This window comes from Clupea harengus, chromosome 3 (genome assembly GCF_900700415.2).
Source record: "Clupea harengus chromosome 3, Ch_v2.0.2, whole genome shotgun sequence".
In the NCBI taxonomy this organism is placed as follows: domain Eukaryota; kingdom Metazoa; phylum Chordata; class Actinopteri; order Clupeiformes; family Clupeidae; genus Clupea; species Clupea harengus.
The window spans coordinates 1161135-1182915 of record NC_045154.1 but is presented as its reverse complement, the minus strand read 5'-3'; the positions used below and the strand labels follow the sequence as shown (position 1 = coordinate 1182915).

The 21781-nt window shown below is 43.8% G+C and overlaps 2 protein-coding genes across 3 annotated transcripts; both read left to right on the top strand.

Annotated features, from left to right (window-relative positions):
* Window positions 1-5539: 5539 nt before the first annotated feature.
* spi1a (Spi-1 proto-oncogene a) lies at window positions 5540-8898 on the top strand. The gene is made up of 5 exons (XM_031564065.2): window positions 5540-5817; window positions 6047-6140; window positions 7040-7176; window positions 8191-8395; window positions 8540-8898. Exons 1-5 carry the CDS (start codon window positions 5794-5796, stop codon window positions 8851-8853), a joined length of 774 nt encoding a protein of 257 aa, XP_031419925.1. The 5' UTR covers window positions 5540-5793; the 3' UTR covers window positions 8854-8898.
* A 1936-nt stretch (window positions 8899-10834) lies between these two features.
* LOC105913135 (protein regulator of cytokinesis 1-like) lies at window positions 10835-21780 on the top strand. Of its 2 annotated transcripts, XM_012842160.3 has the most exons (14): window positions 10835-10998; window positions 11620-11752; window positions 12239-12361; window positions 12869-13102; window positions 13312-13482; window positions 14565-14714; window positions 16182-16329; window positions 16976-17112; window positions 17278-17373; window positions 17680-17826; window positions 18202-18309; window positions 18781-18888; window positions 19162-19326; window positions 20826-21780. In XM_012842160.3, exons 1-14 carry the CDS (start codon window positions 10988-10990, stop codon window positions 20892-20894), a joined length of 1800 nt encoding a protein of 599 aa, XP_012697614.2. In that variant the 5' UTR covers window positions 10835-10987; the 3' UTR covers window positions 20895-21780. The 2 variants fall into 2 exon arrangements, with proteins under 2 accessions (XP_012697614.2, XP_031419902.1); XM_031564042.2 differs by lacking the exons at window positions 10835-10998; window positions 11620-11752; window positions 12239-12361 and adding an exon at window positions 20144-20178 and having other exon boundaries at window positions 12835-13102.
* The last annotated feature ends 1 nt before the right edge of the window (window position 21781 follows it).

Sequence of the window (21781 nt, the reverse complement as noted above, 5' to 3'; positions counted from 1 at the left end):
TGTGTGTGTGTGTGTGTGTGTGTGTGTGTGTGTGAGAGAGAGAGAGAGAGAGTGTTGTTAAGTTGTACCAGACCCATTTCCCTGTGTTTGTGTTTGTGTTTGTGTGAACTCATTGTTGTTGCTAGGTAGGCTGTGGCTGGAGGCCAGCAGGAAATGTGCCTTGACAGATGAAAAGGCAGGACATGCTGTCTATCACATGTGTGTGCACGCTCGCTCGCACACGCACACACACACACACACACACACACACACACACACACACACACACACACACACACACACACACGCTCGCTCGCACACGCACACACACACACACACACCTTAGTCATGACCACTCACATGACTCTGTGTCTGTGTGTGTGTGTGTGTGTGTGTGTGTGTGTGTGTGTGTGTTTGTGTGTGTGTGTGTGTGTGTGTGTGTGTGTGTGTGTGTGTGTGTGTGTGTGTGTGTGTGTGTTAGTGTGTGTCTGTCTGTGAGAGGCCATTCTCTCTCACTATCAAAGTCTGACAAAGGGCCACCTGCTCTAGCCATGAACCACACTGCATCCTACACTCTACTCCCCACAACAACAGGGTGACAACTGCACATGTTCTAAATGGCTGTAGTTTCAACAACCGCCTAAACATCGATATATAGCCATTTATGACAGCCTATACATCTATATATAACCATATATGATCAGCTGCTGGATCGGGTTTCATAACGCATTAAAGAAGTGCAGTCTCCCAAACACCCCGGACATCCCCTTCAGTGTGCTCATTTGATTTGTAAATGGATATTTGTTTCACCTCCAAGTGTGTGTGTGTGTGTGTGTGTGTGTGTGTGTGAGATAGAGAGAGTGAGAGAGAGAGAGAGAGAGAGAGCGAGCGAGTGAGCTAATCAGTTTGGCTTGGATGTCCTGTCCTTGAAGTCCAGACCCATTGAGAGGATCTTGGGGAAGGTGTTCGACTGTAACCTGCGAGTCCCTTCCTCTGTCCGATCCACCAATCAGGAGCTTGGGGAAGGTGTTTGACTGTAACCTGCGAGTCCCTTCCTCTGTCCGATCCACCAATCAGGAGCTTGGGGAAGGTGTTTGACTGTAACCTGCGAGTCCCTTCCTCTGTCCGATCCACCAATCAGGAGCTTGGGGAAGGTGTTTGACTGTAACCTGCGAGTCCCTTCCTCTGTCCGATCCACCAATCAGGAGCTTGAATCCTGGCTAGCAGCGGTGGACAAATCTGGCTTCCCAGGAAAGTTCATGGCACAGGTGTACCAGCATGGCATCCTCCCTTGTTCCAATCCCCACCACTGATGGCTTTGAAAGACAGGTTAGCAGCTACCTGTGCACGTGGCTAGGGCCACCCCGAGCCTGCACAGCATGGCCCCATACAGCCACAATAACATGCTGAAGCTCAGAAACCTGATTGAAGAATTCAAAGTGATACAGGCAAGGGACATGCTGCAATATTGCAAATCTCGGGGACCTCAAAGTGTCAGAGGCTGGTGTCGAGGTGAGGACAGGGAGGAAGTGGAGAGAACAAGAGGCAGTTCGAGGAGGCAAAGTCCAGGCTGAAGCCCAGGTTGCCGGTGGAGGTGGTAACCCGAGGAAAAGAGCTGGCCTTGACAGCATTCCAACACCATGCTACGACCAGGCCAAAGGGAAAGACAGGAGGAAGAAAGAGCAGCGGGAAGTTTGTGCTTTAGTTGAAGAGTTGAACCCAGTAAGGCAGTAGAGGTGAGTCAGCAAGGTGAGACAGCGAGGTGAGACAGGAGAGACAGCAAGGTGAGACAGCGAGGTGAGACAGCGAGGTGAGACAGCGAGGTGAGACAGCGAGGTGAGACAGCGAGGTGAGACAGGAGAGACAGCAAGGTGAGACAGCAAGGTGAGACAGCGAGGTGAGACAGCGAGGTGAGACAGCAAGGTGAGACAGCGAGGTGAGACAGCAAGGTGAGACAGCGAGGTGAGACAGCGAGGTGAGACAGCAAGGTGAGACAGGTGAGACAGCGAGGTGAGACAGCAAGATGAGACAGCAAGGTGAGACAGCGAGGTGAGACAGCAAGATGAGACAGCGAGGTGAGACAGCAAGATGAGACAGCAAGGTGAGACAGCGAGGTGAGACAGCAAGATGAGACAGCGAGGTGAGACAGGTGAGACAGCAAGATGAGACAGGTGAGACAGCGAGGTGAGACAGCGAGGTGGTTCAGGTGAGACAGGTGAGACAGCGAGGTGGTTCAGGTGAGACAGCGAGGTGAGACAGCAAGGTGGTAGAGGTGAGACAGCGAGGTGAGACAGGTGGTTCAGGTGAGACAGCAAGGTGGTAGAGGTGAGACAGCGAGGTGCTTGGACAAGATGGGAGAAGGCAGTGGGCTGCAGAGTGACAGCCGGAGCTCCAGAGTGCAGATCCACAGCGCATGAAGTTTCCTTGTTCAGGCCATATTTGATGTGCCGCCAGGCTCATTCAACCTCTTCTGCTGAAGCGAGATTGAGTCCCCATCATGCTCCTTGTGTCTCACAGGGGGGCCCTTGAACACATTCTCAGCTGCTGTCTGTGGACCCTGAGTGAGGGGTGTTAGCCTTGGTTCCATGAGTAGTCGCCATCTGCAGTGGAATCAGCCACAGCAAGCACCACCACCCAAGGAAAACAAGCATCACTTTCAGAGCCACCAGGATCTCCTGGGGCCTGCTCACATCAGCCTGAGTCTGGGAAGGAAGGCCTGCTCACATCAGCCTGAGTCTGGGAAGGCCTGCTCACATCAGCCTGAGACTGGGAAGGCCTGCTCACATCAGCCTGAGTCTGGGAAGGAAGGCCTGCTGACATCAGCCTGAGACTGGGAAGGAAGGCCTGCTCACATCAGCCTGAGTCTGGGAAGGCCTGCTCACATCAGCCCGAGACTGGGAAGGCCTGCTCACATCAGCCCGAGACTGGGAAGGCCTGCTCACATCAGCCCGAGACTGGGAAGGCCTGCTCACATCAGCCCGAGACTGGGAAGGCCTGCTCACATCAGCCTGAGACTGGGAAGGAAGGCCTGCTCACATCAGCCTGAGACTGGGAAGGAAGGCCTGCTCACATCAGCCTGAGTCTGGGAAGGCCTGCTCACATCAGCCCGAGACTGGGAAGGCCTGCTCACATCAGCCCGAGACTGGGAAGGCCTGCTCACATCAGCCCGAGACTGGGAAGGCCTGCTCACATCAGCCCGAGACTGGGAAGGCCTGCTCACATCAGCCCGAGACTGGGAAGGCCTGCTCACATCAGCCTGAGACTGGGAAGGAAGGCCTGCTCACATCAGCCTGAGACTGGGAAGGAAGGCCTGCTCACATCAGCCTGAGTCTGGGAAGGAAGGCCTGCTCACATCAGCTGCTCACATCAGCCTGAGACTGGGAAGGCATGCTCACATCAGCCTGAGTCTGGGAAGACATGCTCAGGTTCCCAGATGAAGTCAATGTAACGACACTTAGGTCGGACATAGTGCTCCTGTCCATCTCTACCAAGCAGGTTGTACTAATAGAACTCACTGTCCCATGGGAAGACTGCACAGACCAAGCCTAGGCAAGGAAGCCGTGGGTGAGGCAGTGCTACCTGGACACAAGATGGAGTCTGATCAACCCTGGTCACCTGGGCAAGGGTGTTTGATGTTGAAAGACTCCATAAGAACCCAAAAACCCCAGAAAATGTTTTTTTATCAAAAGTGTACGATTTCTATACAGTATGACCTCTCAGCTAAGAGGATTAGCCAGCAAAGGATATTCAAAACAAGTGTAATCACCTCCTTTGAGGGCCATAGGCCATGAAACACAACAGGGAACTTGTTTTGCAAACTAGACTATCAAACTTATTATTTTACCTCTATTTACAGAGATGGGCTGCTACTAGTGAAATCACTGTATTCCAAAACCATATCAAGATCATGGCCACTCCTGTTTTTATTTGCCTTTTCTGGCGCTCACACTTTCACGAGAGGATGTCACTTCTCAGACGGATTCCCAGATTGACGCGGAGCTATGACAGTTATTGTGAAGGAGTCCTCGGGGCACTTGTGCAAGACAGGCTATGCATGTGCAGATTTAACAGACTTCCTGTTCTACCAGAAAATACTGCACTAGAGAGAGAGCTGTCAGGGACACACAGACGTGGGCAGTTATCCTGACTCAAGCTGACAGACTGTTCCAACATATTTGATGACACTTTTCTATGTTAAAAAAAATATGAAATGTATAAATGAGTAGGCTACTGTCTTTGATGGACTGGCCTGCATAGTCACCAAATGTAAACCCTACTGAACGTTTGTGCAAGTCCATCACACAAGCCCTTCAATAGTAATATGATTACATTAATATTACTGCGTATATTACTGATACTACTGTTACTTTACTACTTTCTTAAAGCCATGGTTTTGCTAACAGCACTTTTTGTTTTTAGAATTTGGCCTAGTCTATAGCCTTAGAGAAAAACAGAGGTGGAGAGAGCGAGACGCTTCTGCATCATTTAAAAATATATTTATATGTAGCCTACCCTTTCTGTGAGGTCTTGCACTGGACATGAACCTGCACTCTTAGACATGGCAGGCAGGCATGCTAGCATGGAGGCTAAAACCACTAGATGCTATCATCTGTCGCTAGCAGTTAGCATGGTTCTTCAGGGTTCAGGGAGTGAGGATTTCTCATTACTAAGCTCTGCACACACTGGCCACTGTAACAGAGATTTAGTTTAAAACAAAATAATGTAGTTGAGTTACTATTTGAAAGGCTTACGGCATGGTAATGTAGATAACATGCTTCTGGGCAAGACAGATAACATGCTGTCTGTGACTAAATTAGGCACCGGAACCTACCAGCTGGAATAGCAAAACAAACAAAAATAGTTTGTCATATGAAATGAGATCATTGAAGAAACCCTGCTCAAGGCACATTAGACCAAACACAAGAGCTAAAGGCTGACCATTCAGATTATCAGTGACAATGTTTAAAGTGGAATAAATTCAATACATTTTTAGCAATGCAAAGAGAGTTCAACGCGGTGTCCTTTCGGACAGCATGTTGTGGCCTTAGTGTGAGTCCGTGTAAGTACTGAAACTGGACCTACTTCCTCAATGGTGACGATCCAGAGCTCTACTTTGATCAAAAAGAGGAACAAGGCCTTTTCCATACTTCACTTTTAGTTGACTCGCTGTCACTGATCACAATAGTGAATGTTTTGGATTGTTTGCATGAAGTATTCTGTACACAAAATCACCTCAGGAGAGACCAGGATTTTTCTTTTTTTTTTTTTGATAATTGAACAAAGCTTATTCACTTTGAGATATCTCATCATGATTTAGCTCATCTAAGATAACCTTAACCATTAATTAAATCATTATCAAATCTTGGACATTTACCTCCATTTAGTGCAAAATATGTACATTCATAGTTGTATGTTTCTCTTAAAGAACTTTCAGATACATCTTTATTTCTATTCCTATTTGACAGGGTAAGACAAAATATATCCTTAGCCAACTTTTTCTGAGTCATCTAGTGATTGGTTAACTTCACGTGACCGAAGCCAACACCAAAATGTCACAAGCATCAACCTTTAAAAAACAGCATTGGGGAACTTGTGAGTGACAATCGGTGTGTATGCTTAGACGAGAATACAGTTTTCACTTTCGTCAGTGTCCATGCTAAATCTGCCGTGGATTACGACAGGAACACGTCGAAAAAGATCACAGTTAGACTAAGACAGTTTCTAGTGCTCGTTGTCTGAAGGGAAGAGAAGATACAAAACAAAGAAATTCATAATTGAAAAAGATTTTGAAGTCTGCGAGTCTAGAAGAACCGAATGGAGAGCTATGTTATCACATCTGTAAGTTTTCATATCTTTAAACCACTATAATTGTAAATGTTTTCATTTTTATTTCATGTTTGGGTTCAATATTCATTCATGAGCTGATCTTTTTGTAAATCATGAACTGGATGGTTATCATCATGAGTTGATTGATATTTGAACACTGTGCTAATGGCCTTATATTTTCATAATCAAACACTGTGAACATGTCATTTAATGTTGACTGTTAATGCTGTTCTTCTTACAGCCTTCAGATGGCATGCTTTCATATGACCATGATCAGTATCGGCCGGCGTATGAATTCTATTCCTACCTCAGCTCTGAAGTAAACGGCCACGGAGGTAAGTGTGCGAAAAGGCCATCTGAAGGTCTCTCTCTCTCTCTCTTTACCTCTCCCCGTCTCTCTCTCTCTCTTTCCCTCACTCCCTCTCTCTCTCTCTCTTTACCTCTCCCCGTCTCTATCTCTCTCTCTCTCCCTCACTCCCTCTCTCTCCCTCTCTTTACCTCTCCCCGTCTCTATCTCTCTCTCTCTCCCTCACTCCCTCTCTCTCCCTCTCTTTACCTCTCCCCGTCTCTATCTCTCTCTCTCTCCCTCACTCTCCCTCTCTCCCTTTCTCCCTCACTCTATCCCTCACTCTCCCCGTCTCTCTCTCTCTCTCTCTCTCCCTCACTCTCCCTCTCTCCCTTTCTCCCTCACTCTATCCCTCACTCTCCCCGTCTCTCTCTCTCTCTCTCTCTCTCCCTCACTCTCCCTCTCTCCCTTTCTCCCTCACTCTATCCCTCACTCTCCCCGTCTCTCTCTCTCTCTCTCTCTCCCTCACTCTCCCTCTCTCCCTTTCTCCCTCACTCTATCCCTCACTCTCCCCGTCTCTCTCTCTCTCTCTCTCCCTCACTCTCCCTCTCTCCCTTTCTCCCTCACTCTTTCCCTTGGAAAGAAGACAATGTCAGTATTGGGAGTGAACACAAAACTAACTTTAGCGGTGTTATACAGCAAAGACGAACATGAACAAATCTGAACACACGTCTCAGATACAGTATGTCAGAAAGGATAATGATTATGTAATGCGTCTGACCAGAAATCAGTGTTATTATAACTTTCTAACTTTCTTGCCAACTTAATTAAAACTGTAGTGAAAGAAAAATAATTGGAGTTGATCTATCTCAGTTTTATTTTTGACATACCAGATTCTCTCTCTCTCTCTCTCTCTCTCTCTCTCTCTCTCTCTCTCTCTCTCTGTAGTCCAGACCGGGTGGGAATGCCAGCCTGTCCACTTCACTGAGCTTCACCCCACCCCGTATCACTATGGTGATGTCGACCCCCTGCATTACCCCTTAGAGCCCATATTTGATGGACATGCCACTGACGTTCCTCCACAGGTTAGACCGCATCAACCCCCATGACAAAAAACAGCTAAACTCAAATATGTTAAAGGTTACTCGCTTAGTAATACACCTAATCTGAATTTTAAATTTAGAAAGACGTGTTTTGGGTTGAGGCCTGTTTGGGTTGTTCTCTGTAGGCTGAATATTGCGGAATACAGAACTTTCCTGAATGTCAACACATGCTAATATGACTAAATGGAGGTTGGTGCTAAATCAAAAACTTAAAACTATGTTTGCATACTTTTACAGTCAACATACCACACCTCTAGGACACATCAGACAAACAGCTGGCTATTTGAACATGTATGCCTACAGCCCCATGCCCCTTATCTGTTCTGCATGGAATTGCTCTTCCATTTTGCATCAGGACAACTATTCAGAGGCAGAATGTGTGTGTGGTTTTACTTCAGCAATATGGCTAAATCACAACTGTTCCCTTTTAAAAGTATTTACAATTACAATTCCATGCATCTTCATATGTTATGACAGAATATAGATTTTCGTTTTTATTATGGTCTTTCTGTAGTCATAGGAACCATCATATTCTACAGTAAGATAACAATATTAGGGTCATCCATTTTGGTTCCTTAGAAACAAGTTTTGAGCCTTAAAGATACAGGATGTTGGACTTTGTAAAGTTTAAGTATTGAACAATTACATGTTTAACAAAGATGGCCAATGAAGTCTTTGTCTGTCTGAGCTCGGTAAATGTCACGTGGATGCTCTAAGTGGAGATTGAGGGGGCTTACTTCAGATACGTGTTAAGATTCAGTGATTTCTACCTACTTTCACTAAACGTATTTATCTCTTGTTTCCTTATTTGTGTTTGCCAGGCATTATATCATTTGAGGGAGATATACATGCAGTATATTTGTAATTGTAAACTGAGTGAGGTCATAAGGAATTGGCCTTGTATGCATGCATCTGAATCGGTGATTCCTCTTACAACCTATGCAGTAGGTGCTTTTTCCTAGTTTCTCTTATTGACTTCCAGCATGTGCTTCACAGTCCCTTCACTATCAGCACTCGTCTGCTGCTCAGTGCAGCACGGATGAAGACACAGGAGGCCACAGCCCCCCTCCGGAAGGGTACACAGGAGGCCGTACCCCCCCTCTAGAAGTGTACCCAGGAGGCCGTACCCCCCCTCTAGAAGTGTCTGAAGGGGAAGAGGAGCATTCAGAACAGCATGCCCACTACTTTGGCACTCAATCTTGTGAGTACTGTGACTGTAAATTGACAAATGATCAAATAATCAATTACAGGATTGTGAAATCATGACAAAATCAAGAACAAGTAAAAAACCCACTAATCTAGAGCTGTGTGTATTTGTGGGTTTGAAATCACAACCATGTTTTAGGCACCAACAAGAAACTGCGACTGTACCAATTCTTACTGGACTTACTGAGGACTGGGGATATGAAGGAAAGCATCTGGTGGGCAGACAGAGAGAGGGGAGTGTTCCAGTTCTCCTCCAAACACAAGGAAGCTCTCGCTAACCGCTGGGGGATGCAGAAGGGCAACCGGAAGAGGATGACCTACCAGAAGATGGCCAGGGCCCTGAGAAATTATGGAAAAACAGGAGAAATTACGAAGATCAAACGAAAATTGACCTACCAGTTCAGTGGAGAGGTGTTGCAGAGATCCACAAGCAGGAGGCAGTATAACCACTGATTGGTTCGTTTTGGACCCCAGGCACTGTTGTGCTATTTCATTTCTTTCTTTAGGAATTCCTCTGCAGCTAAAATGTCAAGTCATGAATAATGTTTTTGTCATTTTTATATCCTATTTCTTACTGTATGAAAAGTGATCTGCCACTGTGGCCTTGGTGAATTAAAAGCACAGGCCACGGCTGCATACACAGTGGTAGCTCAGTGGTAGCCAACACTCAGACCAGCCTTAATAAATGAAATGTCCTTTCAATGTTCTGAAAGTTATGAAGGTCTGTGCAGCTATTCATTTCTACAAACATGTGAGTGTTCCGTTGCCATGCTACTGCATGAGCCTGGTGTAGACTGGCCTCTAGCTGCTGTCAATATAGCATGTCACTCATATGACTGTTTCTTCTGTTCACAACATTGGTACAATGTTCTGTTTACATTGAAGTGACAATGAAGACGGTTGCCATTCCACCGAACCATACTTCCGTCAAACAACACTGTTAGCACTACAGCAGAATTCCCCCTGTGTCGCCTACTCTACTGCTAAAACATAGCAAACAAAAGAAAATACTCCGGGGAAAGAATGTAATAATTTTAGTTACACAATATGACACCACACTACCAGTCAACAGCTTTTTCACAGCCCAGGTTTCAGTACTGTTTTATTTGTATTCTTCCTCAATCTGTTCAATTTAACATTTAAATGGCATGGCATTTCTTTCAGCTGCATGTTGATTTATGATGCGCTTGATTTTCTATTACGTAAACTGGTAACTCTTATGAACTTTCCTTGTGTCTTAGAAGATTGAGGCATACCAGTCCTCCTCTTGAACACTGACACACAATAATATATTGGTATAACGGTTAACCAGTTAATAGGATGCCATTGAAGACATGCACTGTTACACACTCTTTTATTATGATTGTCACTTCTCTTGTTTGGCATGCATTTTAATCCTCGGTTGTTCACTCAACAACTTTCCAGTGCTTATTTTAAGAATCGAAAAATGAAAAAGGGAAAACCTTCTGTAATGGTAGCCAGCAGGTCCAGTGCTGTGCAGTGAGTAAACCTTAGTCTATTAAATGTTCAAACAATGTGTGATCATTTGGGTGTTTTTATCTGTGAGCTAGCATGACATCTCAGCCATGGATGTGATTTTCCAGCTCAAAGAAACAAAAAATGATTTCTAACAACAATATCCTTAAATAGTGAACTTTGCAATAGTCATATGTCTTTTTGCTGTCTTGTACTGCCATGAGCGCTGTAAATGAGGTCCCTGTGGCTTAACTGAAATCTAGTCTGTCTTAATGAACACAGTGAATGTGGAACAGCTAGGCTATGTCAGTAGGCTAGAAAATTACATCACTTTACAGACAGCATGTTTACCAAATCCATTTCCTGAAGGAAATACCAGTGCTTTCACAACAGCTAACGGGTAGGCTTGTGCGAGCACTCTGCATAAAATCATTTATGATCTGAAACGTTGTAATGGACATTACAGACATTAAGGCATTCCAAAAATGAATTTCTAAAGCCATATAACCATGTGTCAATAATCCAACATTAAATGTCAGTATCCCACATTAAAAAGATGTTCAAGAAGTGTCACTAATTAAGTTACTTTACAAACCATGCAGAACAATGGTGAATATTTTTAGAAATTAATTTACAGAATAGGTCTAAAATGGTTGCTGTAGAGGCTATTCATTGCTATAGCCTTTTGTCTAAATTAATTTAGGTGACCAAGATGCGCAATTCACTTGATTTGGAGCTCGGCGATTCAAAACGAATGTAAAGGCCACTATTATGTTATCTACTGCAATCTATAGCTACAAAGGGCTGCTATTTATTTCTGTTCGAAGGCGATGACAAACCCAAGATTAGAGACGTTGCCTGACGTCCCACAGAGCCGCCCCCTTTTGTTAATCTAACCAATCAGCCTACAGTGCGGCTAGCTAGCTGCCTATTAACCAATCAGATGCGAAAACGACTTTTCAGTGCACATTTTGAATCTTTAGGAAACAGTGGAGAGCAGTTTCATTTGGATCGCGCTCCCTTGTACAGCGATATAGCGATCGACGCAATTATATGTTTATGTGCTGTTATTAGTCAGAAAGGATAAGAGAAGGGCATTTACTTCTGAAACATGAGGAAGAGGTAGGTTACGGGCTTTATTTTGATATTGTGAATAGATTAACTGAAGTAGTTTATCGACTAGCTAACATATCCTAACTGTCTAGCTAGCATATCATACTTTGCTAACCTATCGATAACTGATGTTTACCTATTAACGTTAACGGACTGTTTACTGTAACCACAATTAGCCAACCTAGGGATATGTGCACGTTCCTGATTGCTAAAATTAGCCAACTAGTCAACTTTACGCTGGTTAATAGCCAAGTTACCTGTTGCTACCAAGATGTTGTTAACGTTAGTCTCTTAGATACCTATTCAACTGGGTGTGGGGTAAGCCAATTCACTTTAACTAATCGTTCATTAATTTGACAGGCAGTACTGACTAACTTCATGGACCTGTAGATAGCTATAGATCTACAAACTTTGTTTACTAGCAAGCTAACAGACATGAAACGTTAGGCTAACGTTAGCCTAGTTAACGTGAACAAGGGACTGACGTCTAACGTTTTTAGATCGAAAGAATGCAGTTAAACCGCAGTGTTATAAATAAACAACTTATTCTGTAAATGTTGTTTGTGATCGCGTGTTTACGGACAGTCAAGAAACGAGCGTTTTTTTTAAACTGGTTTGGTTGGTTTGCAGTGAGGTGCATGCATCAGAATCGGTGGCGTGCCTGAATAAGGCGCTGAACCACTTGAAGGACATTTGGGAGGAGATTGGAATTCCCGAAGACCAGCGACTACAGAGAGTAGAGGCGGTTCATATGCATGTCAAAGTGAGTGAGATTACGAACCTTACAAGATCAACTTCGTAGTTTTATGTCGTGTTAAAACGACCAGGTACAATAACTATTTAGCCACCTGGCTGTATGTATCTGTATTTCTCTAAATGTGAATACCATAACAAATAATCTGAACTCATTGTTATTAATCTACCAGAACTGTCCTCCCAAATCTGATGGCTAATGTAAGGAAGAGACAGTTTGGCTGCTTTGAACACATCACCAAAGAGCCAGAAAGTCAGAACTCATGTTCAGATGTAGTGACAACCGTATCCCTTACGTTTCAGGGATAGTCACAATATGTGAGACTAATGGAGTTGATCTGGCTCCTCAGCTTTAACGAATTCTAACGAATTCTTTGAGTACTCTTATTTCTCCACTGGTCCTGAAAGCTTGCCCCAGACAACTTTTTGACTGTCAGAAGCAACTGATTTAGTTGAAAGTCAGCATTTAACTGAAATCTGTTTGTGGTGTTGACAGAATCTTTTGGATATGATGATTGCTGAAGAGGAAGGACTGCGGAAGAGGCTGCAGTCCAGCATTGAGACTTGTCGCCAAGACCTGGAAGTGCTTCGCAAGGAGCTGCACCTGAATCCCTTTGAGGTAGGCTTTGTTCATTCTTTCAGTAGTTTGTACTACATGTAGGAAGAGTATTAGAAGTGATCTGTTTCTTATTCCTTATGTTTTTGGGTTTAGTTTTTTAAAAGGACAAGGTTTTGCAGGGCCTTAACAGAGCTAATGAGTTGTTTTGCAGTAACCCATCTGTGAATTAGTCGCTGCCAACATAGCAAGGTTGTTTAGCCACGCTTTCATTCTCTTGCACTGAGACAACAACTACTAACAACAACTAACACACACACACACACACACACACACACACACACACACACACACACACACACACACACACACACACACACACACACAGTAGTGAAAGGTCTAAAAGGGGCTCTGAAGTGTGTGGAAGGCTTTGCTTCATGTATCCTCAAGAGGAGTCTGTGAGTTGACTGCTGTTGCTTATTCTCACCCGGACTCAAAATATATATATATTTCTTTCTTCTTCTTTGGTATTCATTCACTTGCCTGAACTGCTCTGTTTTGTTCGTATAGGAGAAGGAGGGCAGTACGATGTTGCAGCTAGAGAAAGACATGAGGACGTGTCTGAAGTCAATGATTCAACAGAAGAGCCAGAGAATCAAAGACCTGAATGAACTAAGAAAACAGGATAAGGACCTGTGTGACATCTTGTGCACGGGCCTCTATGCCATCGACACGGACGCCATTCCTTCCTCACAAGAGCTTGATGGATACCGTGGTCACCTCGCCACTCTCAGGGCAGAGAGGGTAAACATTCATACATGCACTTTATACAGAATGAGCTCTCGCAAATGACATTAAGAAACAAATTACTATATGTAGACATGTTATCAGTTGAACTTGTTTTCTTTTCGTAACAGTCAAGTGTAAGCAGTGGGCTGTAATGAAAGCTGTTTCATTGCAGGTTGGCTTTGAATCTAGGTGAGCTTAAACGTCTGTTCTTTCTGTTTCCTCAGAGCCGCCGGCATGCAGAGTTTGTGGGCATTAAGAGACAGATCCTCTGTTGCATGGAGGACTTGGAGCTGGAGCCAGACACCAGCTTTGAGCGGGATGTTGTGTGTGAGGATGAGGATGCCTTCTGTCTCTCCACTGACAACATCTCTGCCCTCCAGCTGCTGCTCAGTCAGGTAGGACTGATCCAGTAGTGCCACTCTCACGTCTTCATCATCTTCATCACTCTCACGTCTTCATCACTCTCACGTCTTCAACATAAGCACCAATACCCAAGAGGTTGCCTTCATTTACATGAACGCCATTAGTTGGTGAAGGTTTGTTACTCATTCTTGTAGTGAGCAACTCCAGCAACTCAGTCAAACCAACACCCACCAAAATCAAACATGTTTTATTTGCCAAGTCAGGCTTTCCTGGTTAAAGTTGTGAGAGTCACTGGGTGAATGAATCATTAGGTGTGTCCACATTAGCAACGGTACTGGTGAGATTGCTGAAGTCCACATGTCAAGTGTGACATTAGTGTTTGGTCCAGACTGGAGTCCATTCATCAGAGTGCTCGGGTCGATCCGATGGTGTGGGTCGCTGCCTTCCAAGCCCGGGAGCGGACCCTGGTACAGGCCACAGGAGTGCCTGGAGGGTGTGGGCAGAGTCCGCTTGCAATCAAACACAGACCGCGCCCAAATGAACAAACACATGCGCTTTAATTGCACTCACTATTTTCAGCTCTTTTATGTTAGATGTGAAATCATTAAATAAAATGCTATTTTTCTAAAACATGAACAATCTGACTAGAGGACGGCTACATGCCAATTCATGATTGAGGGCATGCTTGCTTGTATGCTCTGCAAGCAATGCTGCAAATTTATGCCGCAGTCCGTCTCCGCAAAAATCTCCTTTTTCAAGCAGCTTGCATCATTAATGGCCAGTAAAAATGAACAAATGAGCCCAGCTTTCTTTGTGTTCCTGCCTAGTAAGATTAAAATAAATAAATAAATAAATACATTTCATTACGTGGTGTTGACCTAAATGGACCACAGGTCACAACAAAATAATGTTATGTGAATGGAGACCAGGAGGGGGAGGGGGGGAATAATCACACACGGACTGAAAGTTGCTGGAATATTTCTTTCCTTTGCAGTTCGAGGTGTAGCGGGGCGTGTCTGCAGTCATCATGAGTTTGACTTCATATGGAGAGTGAGGTGGTGCCGATGAGCGTGCTGATCTTTGGGTTTCAATTCTGTCTTTCCCCCCCGTGCAGCTGGAGAAGCGTAAGATCGAGAATGAAGCCCTTTGCGCTTCTTACCGCACGCGCATCCAGGAGCTGTGGGACCGACTGCAGGTCCCTGCCGAGGAGAGGGAGAGTTTCAGCGAGCACATGACCGCATCCAGGAAGAAGAACAGAGAAGCCGTGAGTCACATTCACATCATTCAAAACATGCATCAGCAAATCTATGGCTGCTGCATCTGTATGACACACAGCACCACATGTGCAGTCCACTCCAGACTGGTAGAGGTGTGGTCTCCCGTCTAAAACAGTACCCCAACAGAAGTGTGGTCTCCCGTCTAAAACAGTACCCCAACAGAAGTGTATTAACACAAGCGGCATGGCTACTCCAGTCCAGTAGAGTGCAGCACTTAGTAGAAACATCTACTGTTTCCCCATCAGACAAGGACCTTTACTATGATGACCATTTCATCATATACAGTTCATTCAGACAAGGACCTTTACTATGATTACCGTTTCATTATATACAGTTCATTCAGACAAGGATTCAGACCTCTCCCCTTTCCCCTTTTTCCATATTTTTTTTTTCTTCTTATGTTGTCACCAAAATCATTTCAATCCATTTATTCCCTCTTGTTCAATCTACACTCAATACCCCATAATGACAAAGTCAAAACAAGAGATTAGAACATGTTACAAATGTGTATATGTATAAGGATTAAGACCCTTTGCTACTACACTTAAAATGTGGCTCGGGTGCTTCTCATTTCTCTTGATCATCTTTTGACATGTTTCTACACCCTGATTGGAGTCCACCTGTGGTCAATTCAGTAGATTGGACACGGGTTTGGAAAGGCACACACCTCTCATAGCATATCAGAGCAAACGCCAAGCCATGAGGTCAGAGGAGCTGCCTGCAGTGCACAGAGACTGTATCGTGTCGAGTATGGACTTTATATACAGCCTGCAACAAAGTGCACAGAGACTGTATCGTGTCGAGCATGGACTTTATATACAGCCTGCAACAAAGTGCACAGAGACTGTATCGTGTCGAGCATGGACTTTATATACAGCCTGCAACAAAGTGCACAGAGACTGTATCGTGTCGAGCATGGACTTTATATACAGCCTGCAACAAAGTGTTAAAAAACGTGAAGGGGTCTGAATACTTTCTGAATGCACTGTATGCAATAGTTTCTACTAGCCAACTGCCTGATAAGTACCACACTATCCTAGTATGTCTCTATCCTACAACAGTACAATAAGACACTATCCTAGTATGTCTATATCCTACAACAGTGTAATAAGTACCACACTATCCTAGTATGTCTATATCCTACAGCAGTGCAATAAGACACTATCCTAGTATGTCTATATCCTACAACAGTACCACACTATCCTAGTATGTCTCTATCCTACAACAGTAGAATAAGACACTATCCTAGTATGTCTATATCCTACAACAGTACAATAAGACACTATCCTAGTATGTCTCTATCCTACAGCAGTACAATAAGACACTATCCTAGTATGTCTATATCCTACAACAGTACAATAAGGTAGAGAAGTAGCATCTGTGGTGGTTAGTGTTGATTCATCCATCCATTTATTTATTTATGCATTCATTCTTTTATTTCACTTGTGCCTCAGTTATCAACAGAGGTTCAGCGTCTGGAGGAGCTGAAAATTCAAAACATGCAGAACGTGGTTGAGTCTCTCCGTGAAGAAATGGCCCAGTACTGGACTATGTGCTTCTACAGTCCTGAGCAGAGAGAAGCCTTCACCCCGTACTACAGTGGTAAGCTGCCTGGCCTGAAAGAGGACTTCTTCAAATTGTGTTGTGTGATTTTTGGTGTTCATAATGCCTGTGGCTCTCTAAGAGGTCAATCAAATAAATGGGCTCACTACTCAGAGGAAATGTTGTCACATTCTGCAGGGTTTCCTCATGATTTTAAGTCTTGTGTACTGTGTTTATACATAAAAAAAGTTTATACAAAAAAAATTCTTGTAGGTAAGTATTGAAGAATGGGTTTTGTTATGATTGCAACAGTGCGATTGAATAGCCCATAGCAAGGTCTATTGTTCTACTCGGGTTGAGCTCCAGAAATGTGTGATCTCCTCCATGCCGAGGAGGATTGAGTCAGCCATCAAAAATAAAGGTGGACATATGAAGTATTGGAAAAATGAGATTTGAATCTCAGTAATGAAAGGTGTACTGACTTTTGTTGCAACAAGGAGTTCCTACAAGGGGCCTGTGTTTTTTTTTTTTAAGTTTACATAGGCGCAAATACCCTACTGTTCAACTTAGAAGTAATGCAATTTGTCTGTAAGGTGGTTAAATCTTGACTTGTGTAACATTTGAAGTGATATTATTCCACAGGCGTGTACTCTGTTGTGCACTGTATGTTTGACTTTTAAAAAATGTCCTGTCTCTCTTTTGGCAGAGGACTTCACCGAGGAGCTTCTGAACATGCATGAGGTAGAGATGGAAAGCTTGAAGAAGTACCACGAGGACCACAAAGATCTGTTCACTGGGGTTAACCAGTGGCACCAGAACTGGACCTTATACCTGGAACTGGAGGTGAGTACCGCCTATTTACCTGGTATACAGTTTCTTTGGTGTCAATGTAAACATTGATCCACATACACATGGATCAGTCCTACCACATTAATAGACATTAATCATGGATGTAAACATTAATATCGCAGCATGCATGAACCATCAGGACTGTCATTTCTCCCACAGAAAAAGGCAACTGACCCATCCAGATTTAACAACAGAGGTGGAAATCTCCTCAAGGAGGAGAAACAGAGAGCTGATCTACAGAAGAGTCTGCCTAAGGTGAGGTTACATCTCAATGCATTACTTGCCTTCAAAATGGCATGCTTTGAGATGTTAGCCCTCCTTTGATGGACTACACATTTTTGTATGATTTAAACGCTGAGTCAGCGTTGAGTTCATTTGTGTATGATTTAAACCCTGAGTCAGCGTTGAGTTCATTTGTGTATGATTTAAACGTTGAGTTCATTTGTGTATGATTTAAACGTTGTTCATTTGTGTATGATTTAAACGTTGAGTCAGCGTCGAGTTCATTTGCCATGAACTTCAAGTAAAGTCTGTATACTCTGATTGTGTGTGCTTGATCAGCTGGAGAAAAGCCTTAAAGCCCAGATTGACCAATGGGAGCAGGAGCAGGGGCGGGACTTCCAGGTGAACGGGAAGAAGTTCTTGGAGTTTGTGGAGGAGCAGTGGGAACTGTATCGTGCAGAGAAGGAGAGGGAGAAGCAAGAGCGGGTAGAAGTCAAAAATGCTTTCATCTTTTACTTATTGACATGTCTCCTGACCTATGATGATTGACATGTCTCCTGACCTATGATGATTGACATGTCTCCTGACCTATGATGATTGACATGTCTCCTGACCTATGATTGACATGTCTCCTGACCTATGATTGACATGTCTCCTGACCTATGATGATTGACATGTCTCCTGACCTATGATGATTGACATGTCTCCTGACCTATGATTGACATGTCTCCTGACCTATGATGATTGACATGTCTCCTGACCTATGATGATTGACATGTCTCCTGACCTATGATTGACATGTCTCCTGACCTATGATTGACATGTCTCCTGACCTATGATTTCTTCTCCTGTCCTGTAAAGCAAATGAAGAAGAGCAAACAGACTGAGGAGGATATGCTGTATGGGACCTTGAAGACGCCCACCAAAAGAAGACTGGCAGGGACCCCCACGCCAGGAAAAACCCGCAAAGTAACCCATTTCCACTGTTTGGGATTATGTGGCAAAGTAACCCATTTCCACTGTTTGGGATTATGTGGCAAAGTAACCCATTTCCACTGTTTGGGATTATGTGGCAAAGTAACCCATTTCCACTGATTGGGATTATGTGGCAAAGTAACCCATTTCCACTGTTTGGGATTATGTGGCAAAGTAACCCATTTCCACTGTTTGGGATTATGTGGCAAAGTAACCCATTTCCACTGTTTGGGATTATGTGGCAATGGTGGTGTTTCCTTTCAGACCAGAATAACAGTAGTAGCTGTAATTCAGATCAGAGTGGGGATTTATGTACTGCTTCAGATGGAAATCCCGAGATAATCAAATCTTGGGTTGTGCAGAAAGTGACATTTTGACAAACCTTCTAAAATCTTTATTGCTGTAGATTTAGACATATACAATGTGATGATTGATGTGTGTGTGTGTCTCTTTCTCTCTCTGCAGATGAACACTACGTCCATCATGTCCACTCCCAATACCACACTGCGCTCAGCATATGGAGGCTTGGTGTGCCAGTCCCCAGTCCTGAGACCACCTCTGTCTACCAGCAAGGTAACCATCACCTCACTGTCAGCTGAAACGGAATCACAAAGAAAGGGGTCAACCTTTGTCCTACCGACAGTGCAGATCATTTGATTCATTCTACTTTAAAGGCCAACTTTGGGATTTTCCAGCCTGGGTCCAAATGAGACGATTGACTCAATACCGTATTGCAGTTGCTGCTTTTAGCGTTCTAACTCAATACTGGACCGTTTGTGACTGTTTATTGTCCCTAGTAAAAATCCCTTTAAGCAGTTGTTGTTTTCATGAATGTGTGAACCCCAGGTTGGTCTTGCGCTGCGCACCCCGGGGCGCGGTCGAACCCCCCTGGGCCTGGAGAGGAACAAGGAGAACATGTCTCACCTGGGGGGATCCCTGCGCACGCTGCCTGTCAGCCCCCAGAGGAACTACAGCATTAACTCCGTCGCCAGCACATACTCTGAATTTGCGGTAATTAAGCTTTTTTTTTTTTTTTTTAGATTTCTTCACTTCTGCTTTTGCAGCATGTTGTCCAAACAAGGAGCCTCTGGACCATGTTTGGAGTACTGCAGCAGCAATGCTCCTCCCAGATGGTCACTAGTGACACACAGCAAAGTTGAACATGTAGTGTTGGCAAGAAAGATTAATCATCTAATTAAAAACACACAAACAAACAAAACTGGTCATAGGATCATGTTCTACGCAACACTTATTCACTCTTCACCTTTTGGCGAAAATGTTGTTTTGGGGGTCACAGTCAATCATTTAGATCTCAAAATTCACAACTTTGAAAGGCCATGGCTGTGGAACTATTTCTTGTTCCATGTGTTGTCATCTCTCTGTCAGCAGAGGGCACTCTTATCCCAGCGTAGCTCCCTCCCTGCCTGGGGGGGGTGTTCTGGAAGAAAGTGAAGTGGTACCTGTACCCTTCGTGGTAACTCATATATCCTGATTGGTTTAAATCTGACTTCAATCAAACTCCTGCTCAAACACGGTTCAAGTCAGATATGCCAGTCCTACTCTGGCGATCGAACACATAGATAGATAGATAGATGGAGGATGACATTGGCGTTATTGTCAGCTGACTGTTCCCTGTCACCACTATCAATATGGCTCCTGATGGAAGCCGTGTATTCAGTCCAGTCACCCAGGATCATGAAATAAGTTGTGTTTATAGGAGTTTGATGTAGTTGAATACTGATTATGAAGTACCGCCCAGGCTTTGGTTGTTTTAGCAGCCTTTGTCTGGTGAGAAGATGTTGAGTGACAGTTTACATTTTGTTTTTAGAGGGATTGTATCAACCTTGAGTCTACCATCGTAAGGTTTGTATGCAGCAGTTATTGCATGTTCAGTACTAACACTATCACCAAGAGTTCCCTCTCTAACTCTCCCCCTTTGACATTGAGTTCATGATTTTGACTATGCTGGGCTTCAAACCTTCTTCTCATACAGCAGGAAATGACACATGCACACGCACAAACCCACCTTAACAACACTTCACTCTAGTGTTCGAGAGGTTGACTCATCTTTGGCGTTTGTTCTGGGCCGTGTTCTGGAAGGTTCCCTCTAACGCTGACACTCATATCCCTCTGCTTGCTGTTGGCATTTTAGCTTTATTCTCTTTTTTGCCTCTCCGATGGTGACGGTAGATGCATCCTTTAGGACCGCCTTCAGGCTCCACAGTTGAAGACCTAACATGTCTGCCAGTTAGGCCTGGTCCAGTATTGACTCAACATGTTCTATTAAATTGGGCTTGATCAGGTTGTTGATTATGCAAGACCTCAAAGAAATGATGGGACCTAGTTATTATGACCATTCTGTATCTATTCAACCTAATGCCAGAGTACACTTACTGTATTGGAAAGAATTGGAATTGGAAATGTATGTGGTGTTGATGGATTATGGCAGGTACATTCTGAGTGTATATATACATCCTATGATTCTAATTGTGCTGCTTTTCATCTTTCAGCGTGAACTCTCCAGTGCCTCAAAGTCCCATGTCAAGAAAGGATCGCTGAACTCCACCATAACACACTGACGGCTGAAGAGACTCCTCTCCGCTTGCCCTTTTAAATGACCCACATGAAGGAAAATGTAAGCGGTCCATGATTCTGCTGAATGTAAATGTTTTTTTTAAAAAGCTTTTAAATTGTTTGTATATAACACTATTAGTTGACTTGCCATCTTTGTTTCAAGTTCTAAGATCAATCTACATGCCTTTTGAAGGAAAAATGTAAGCCATCTATTCTACATGATTCTGCTGCATGTAAATGTACTCTTAAAAAGCTTTGAAATGGTGTGTATTTGTACATATGACACTATTTGTACATTCTATGCTTGCCTTCTTTTGTTTTCTTTAGCAATTTAGTATTTAATCAGTCAACCCCTTGCTGATCAATTCTACTCTATATTTTTAGCAGTGGTGTACTACTGAGTGTGTGTGTGTGTGTGTGTGTTAGGATGGGAATTATGAGTGTGGCTTTCGGCACAGTATGCTGTATATTTGGATTTACTGTATGTGCTCCACCAGAACTGTACTGATCTTTGAAGATTATACTCCTAAGGATCTTTTTGCTCTCTTTGGGCACAGAAAATACCCCAAAAAGTTTGTGAAGTAAATTCAATACCAAACGCTCCAAACACGAGTGTCTAATATAAGTGTAATGGGTATCTTGCTATGGCCATAGAACTATGGTTCAGCTCCATGTAAATACAGGGATGAGCAACTTGCAATAAAAGTTTAGGTGTTCCAGCGTTCAGTCCTACTGCCGTCTTGTCTTTTCTGCATGTCTGTTATTGCCTTCAATCCTGTGACTTTAACGGCCGTGCCAAGAACAAAACATTGTGCTTCATCCTACTGTTAGTAGTGGCTGAAAATACTGGTGTTAGATAGATGGTTAATTAGTTTAGTAATAAAAAAAACAC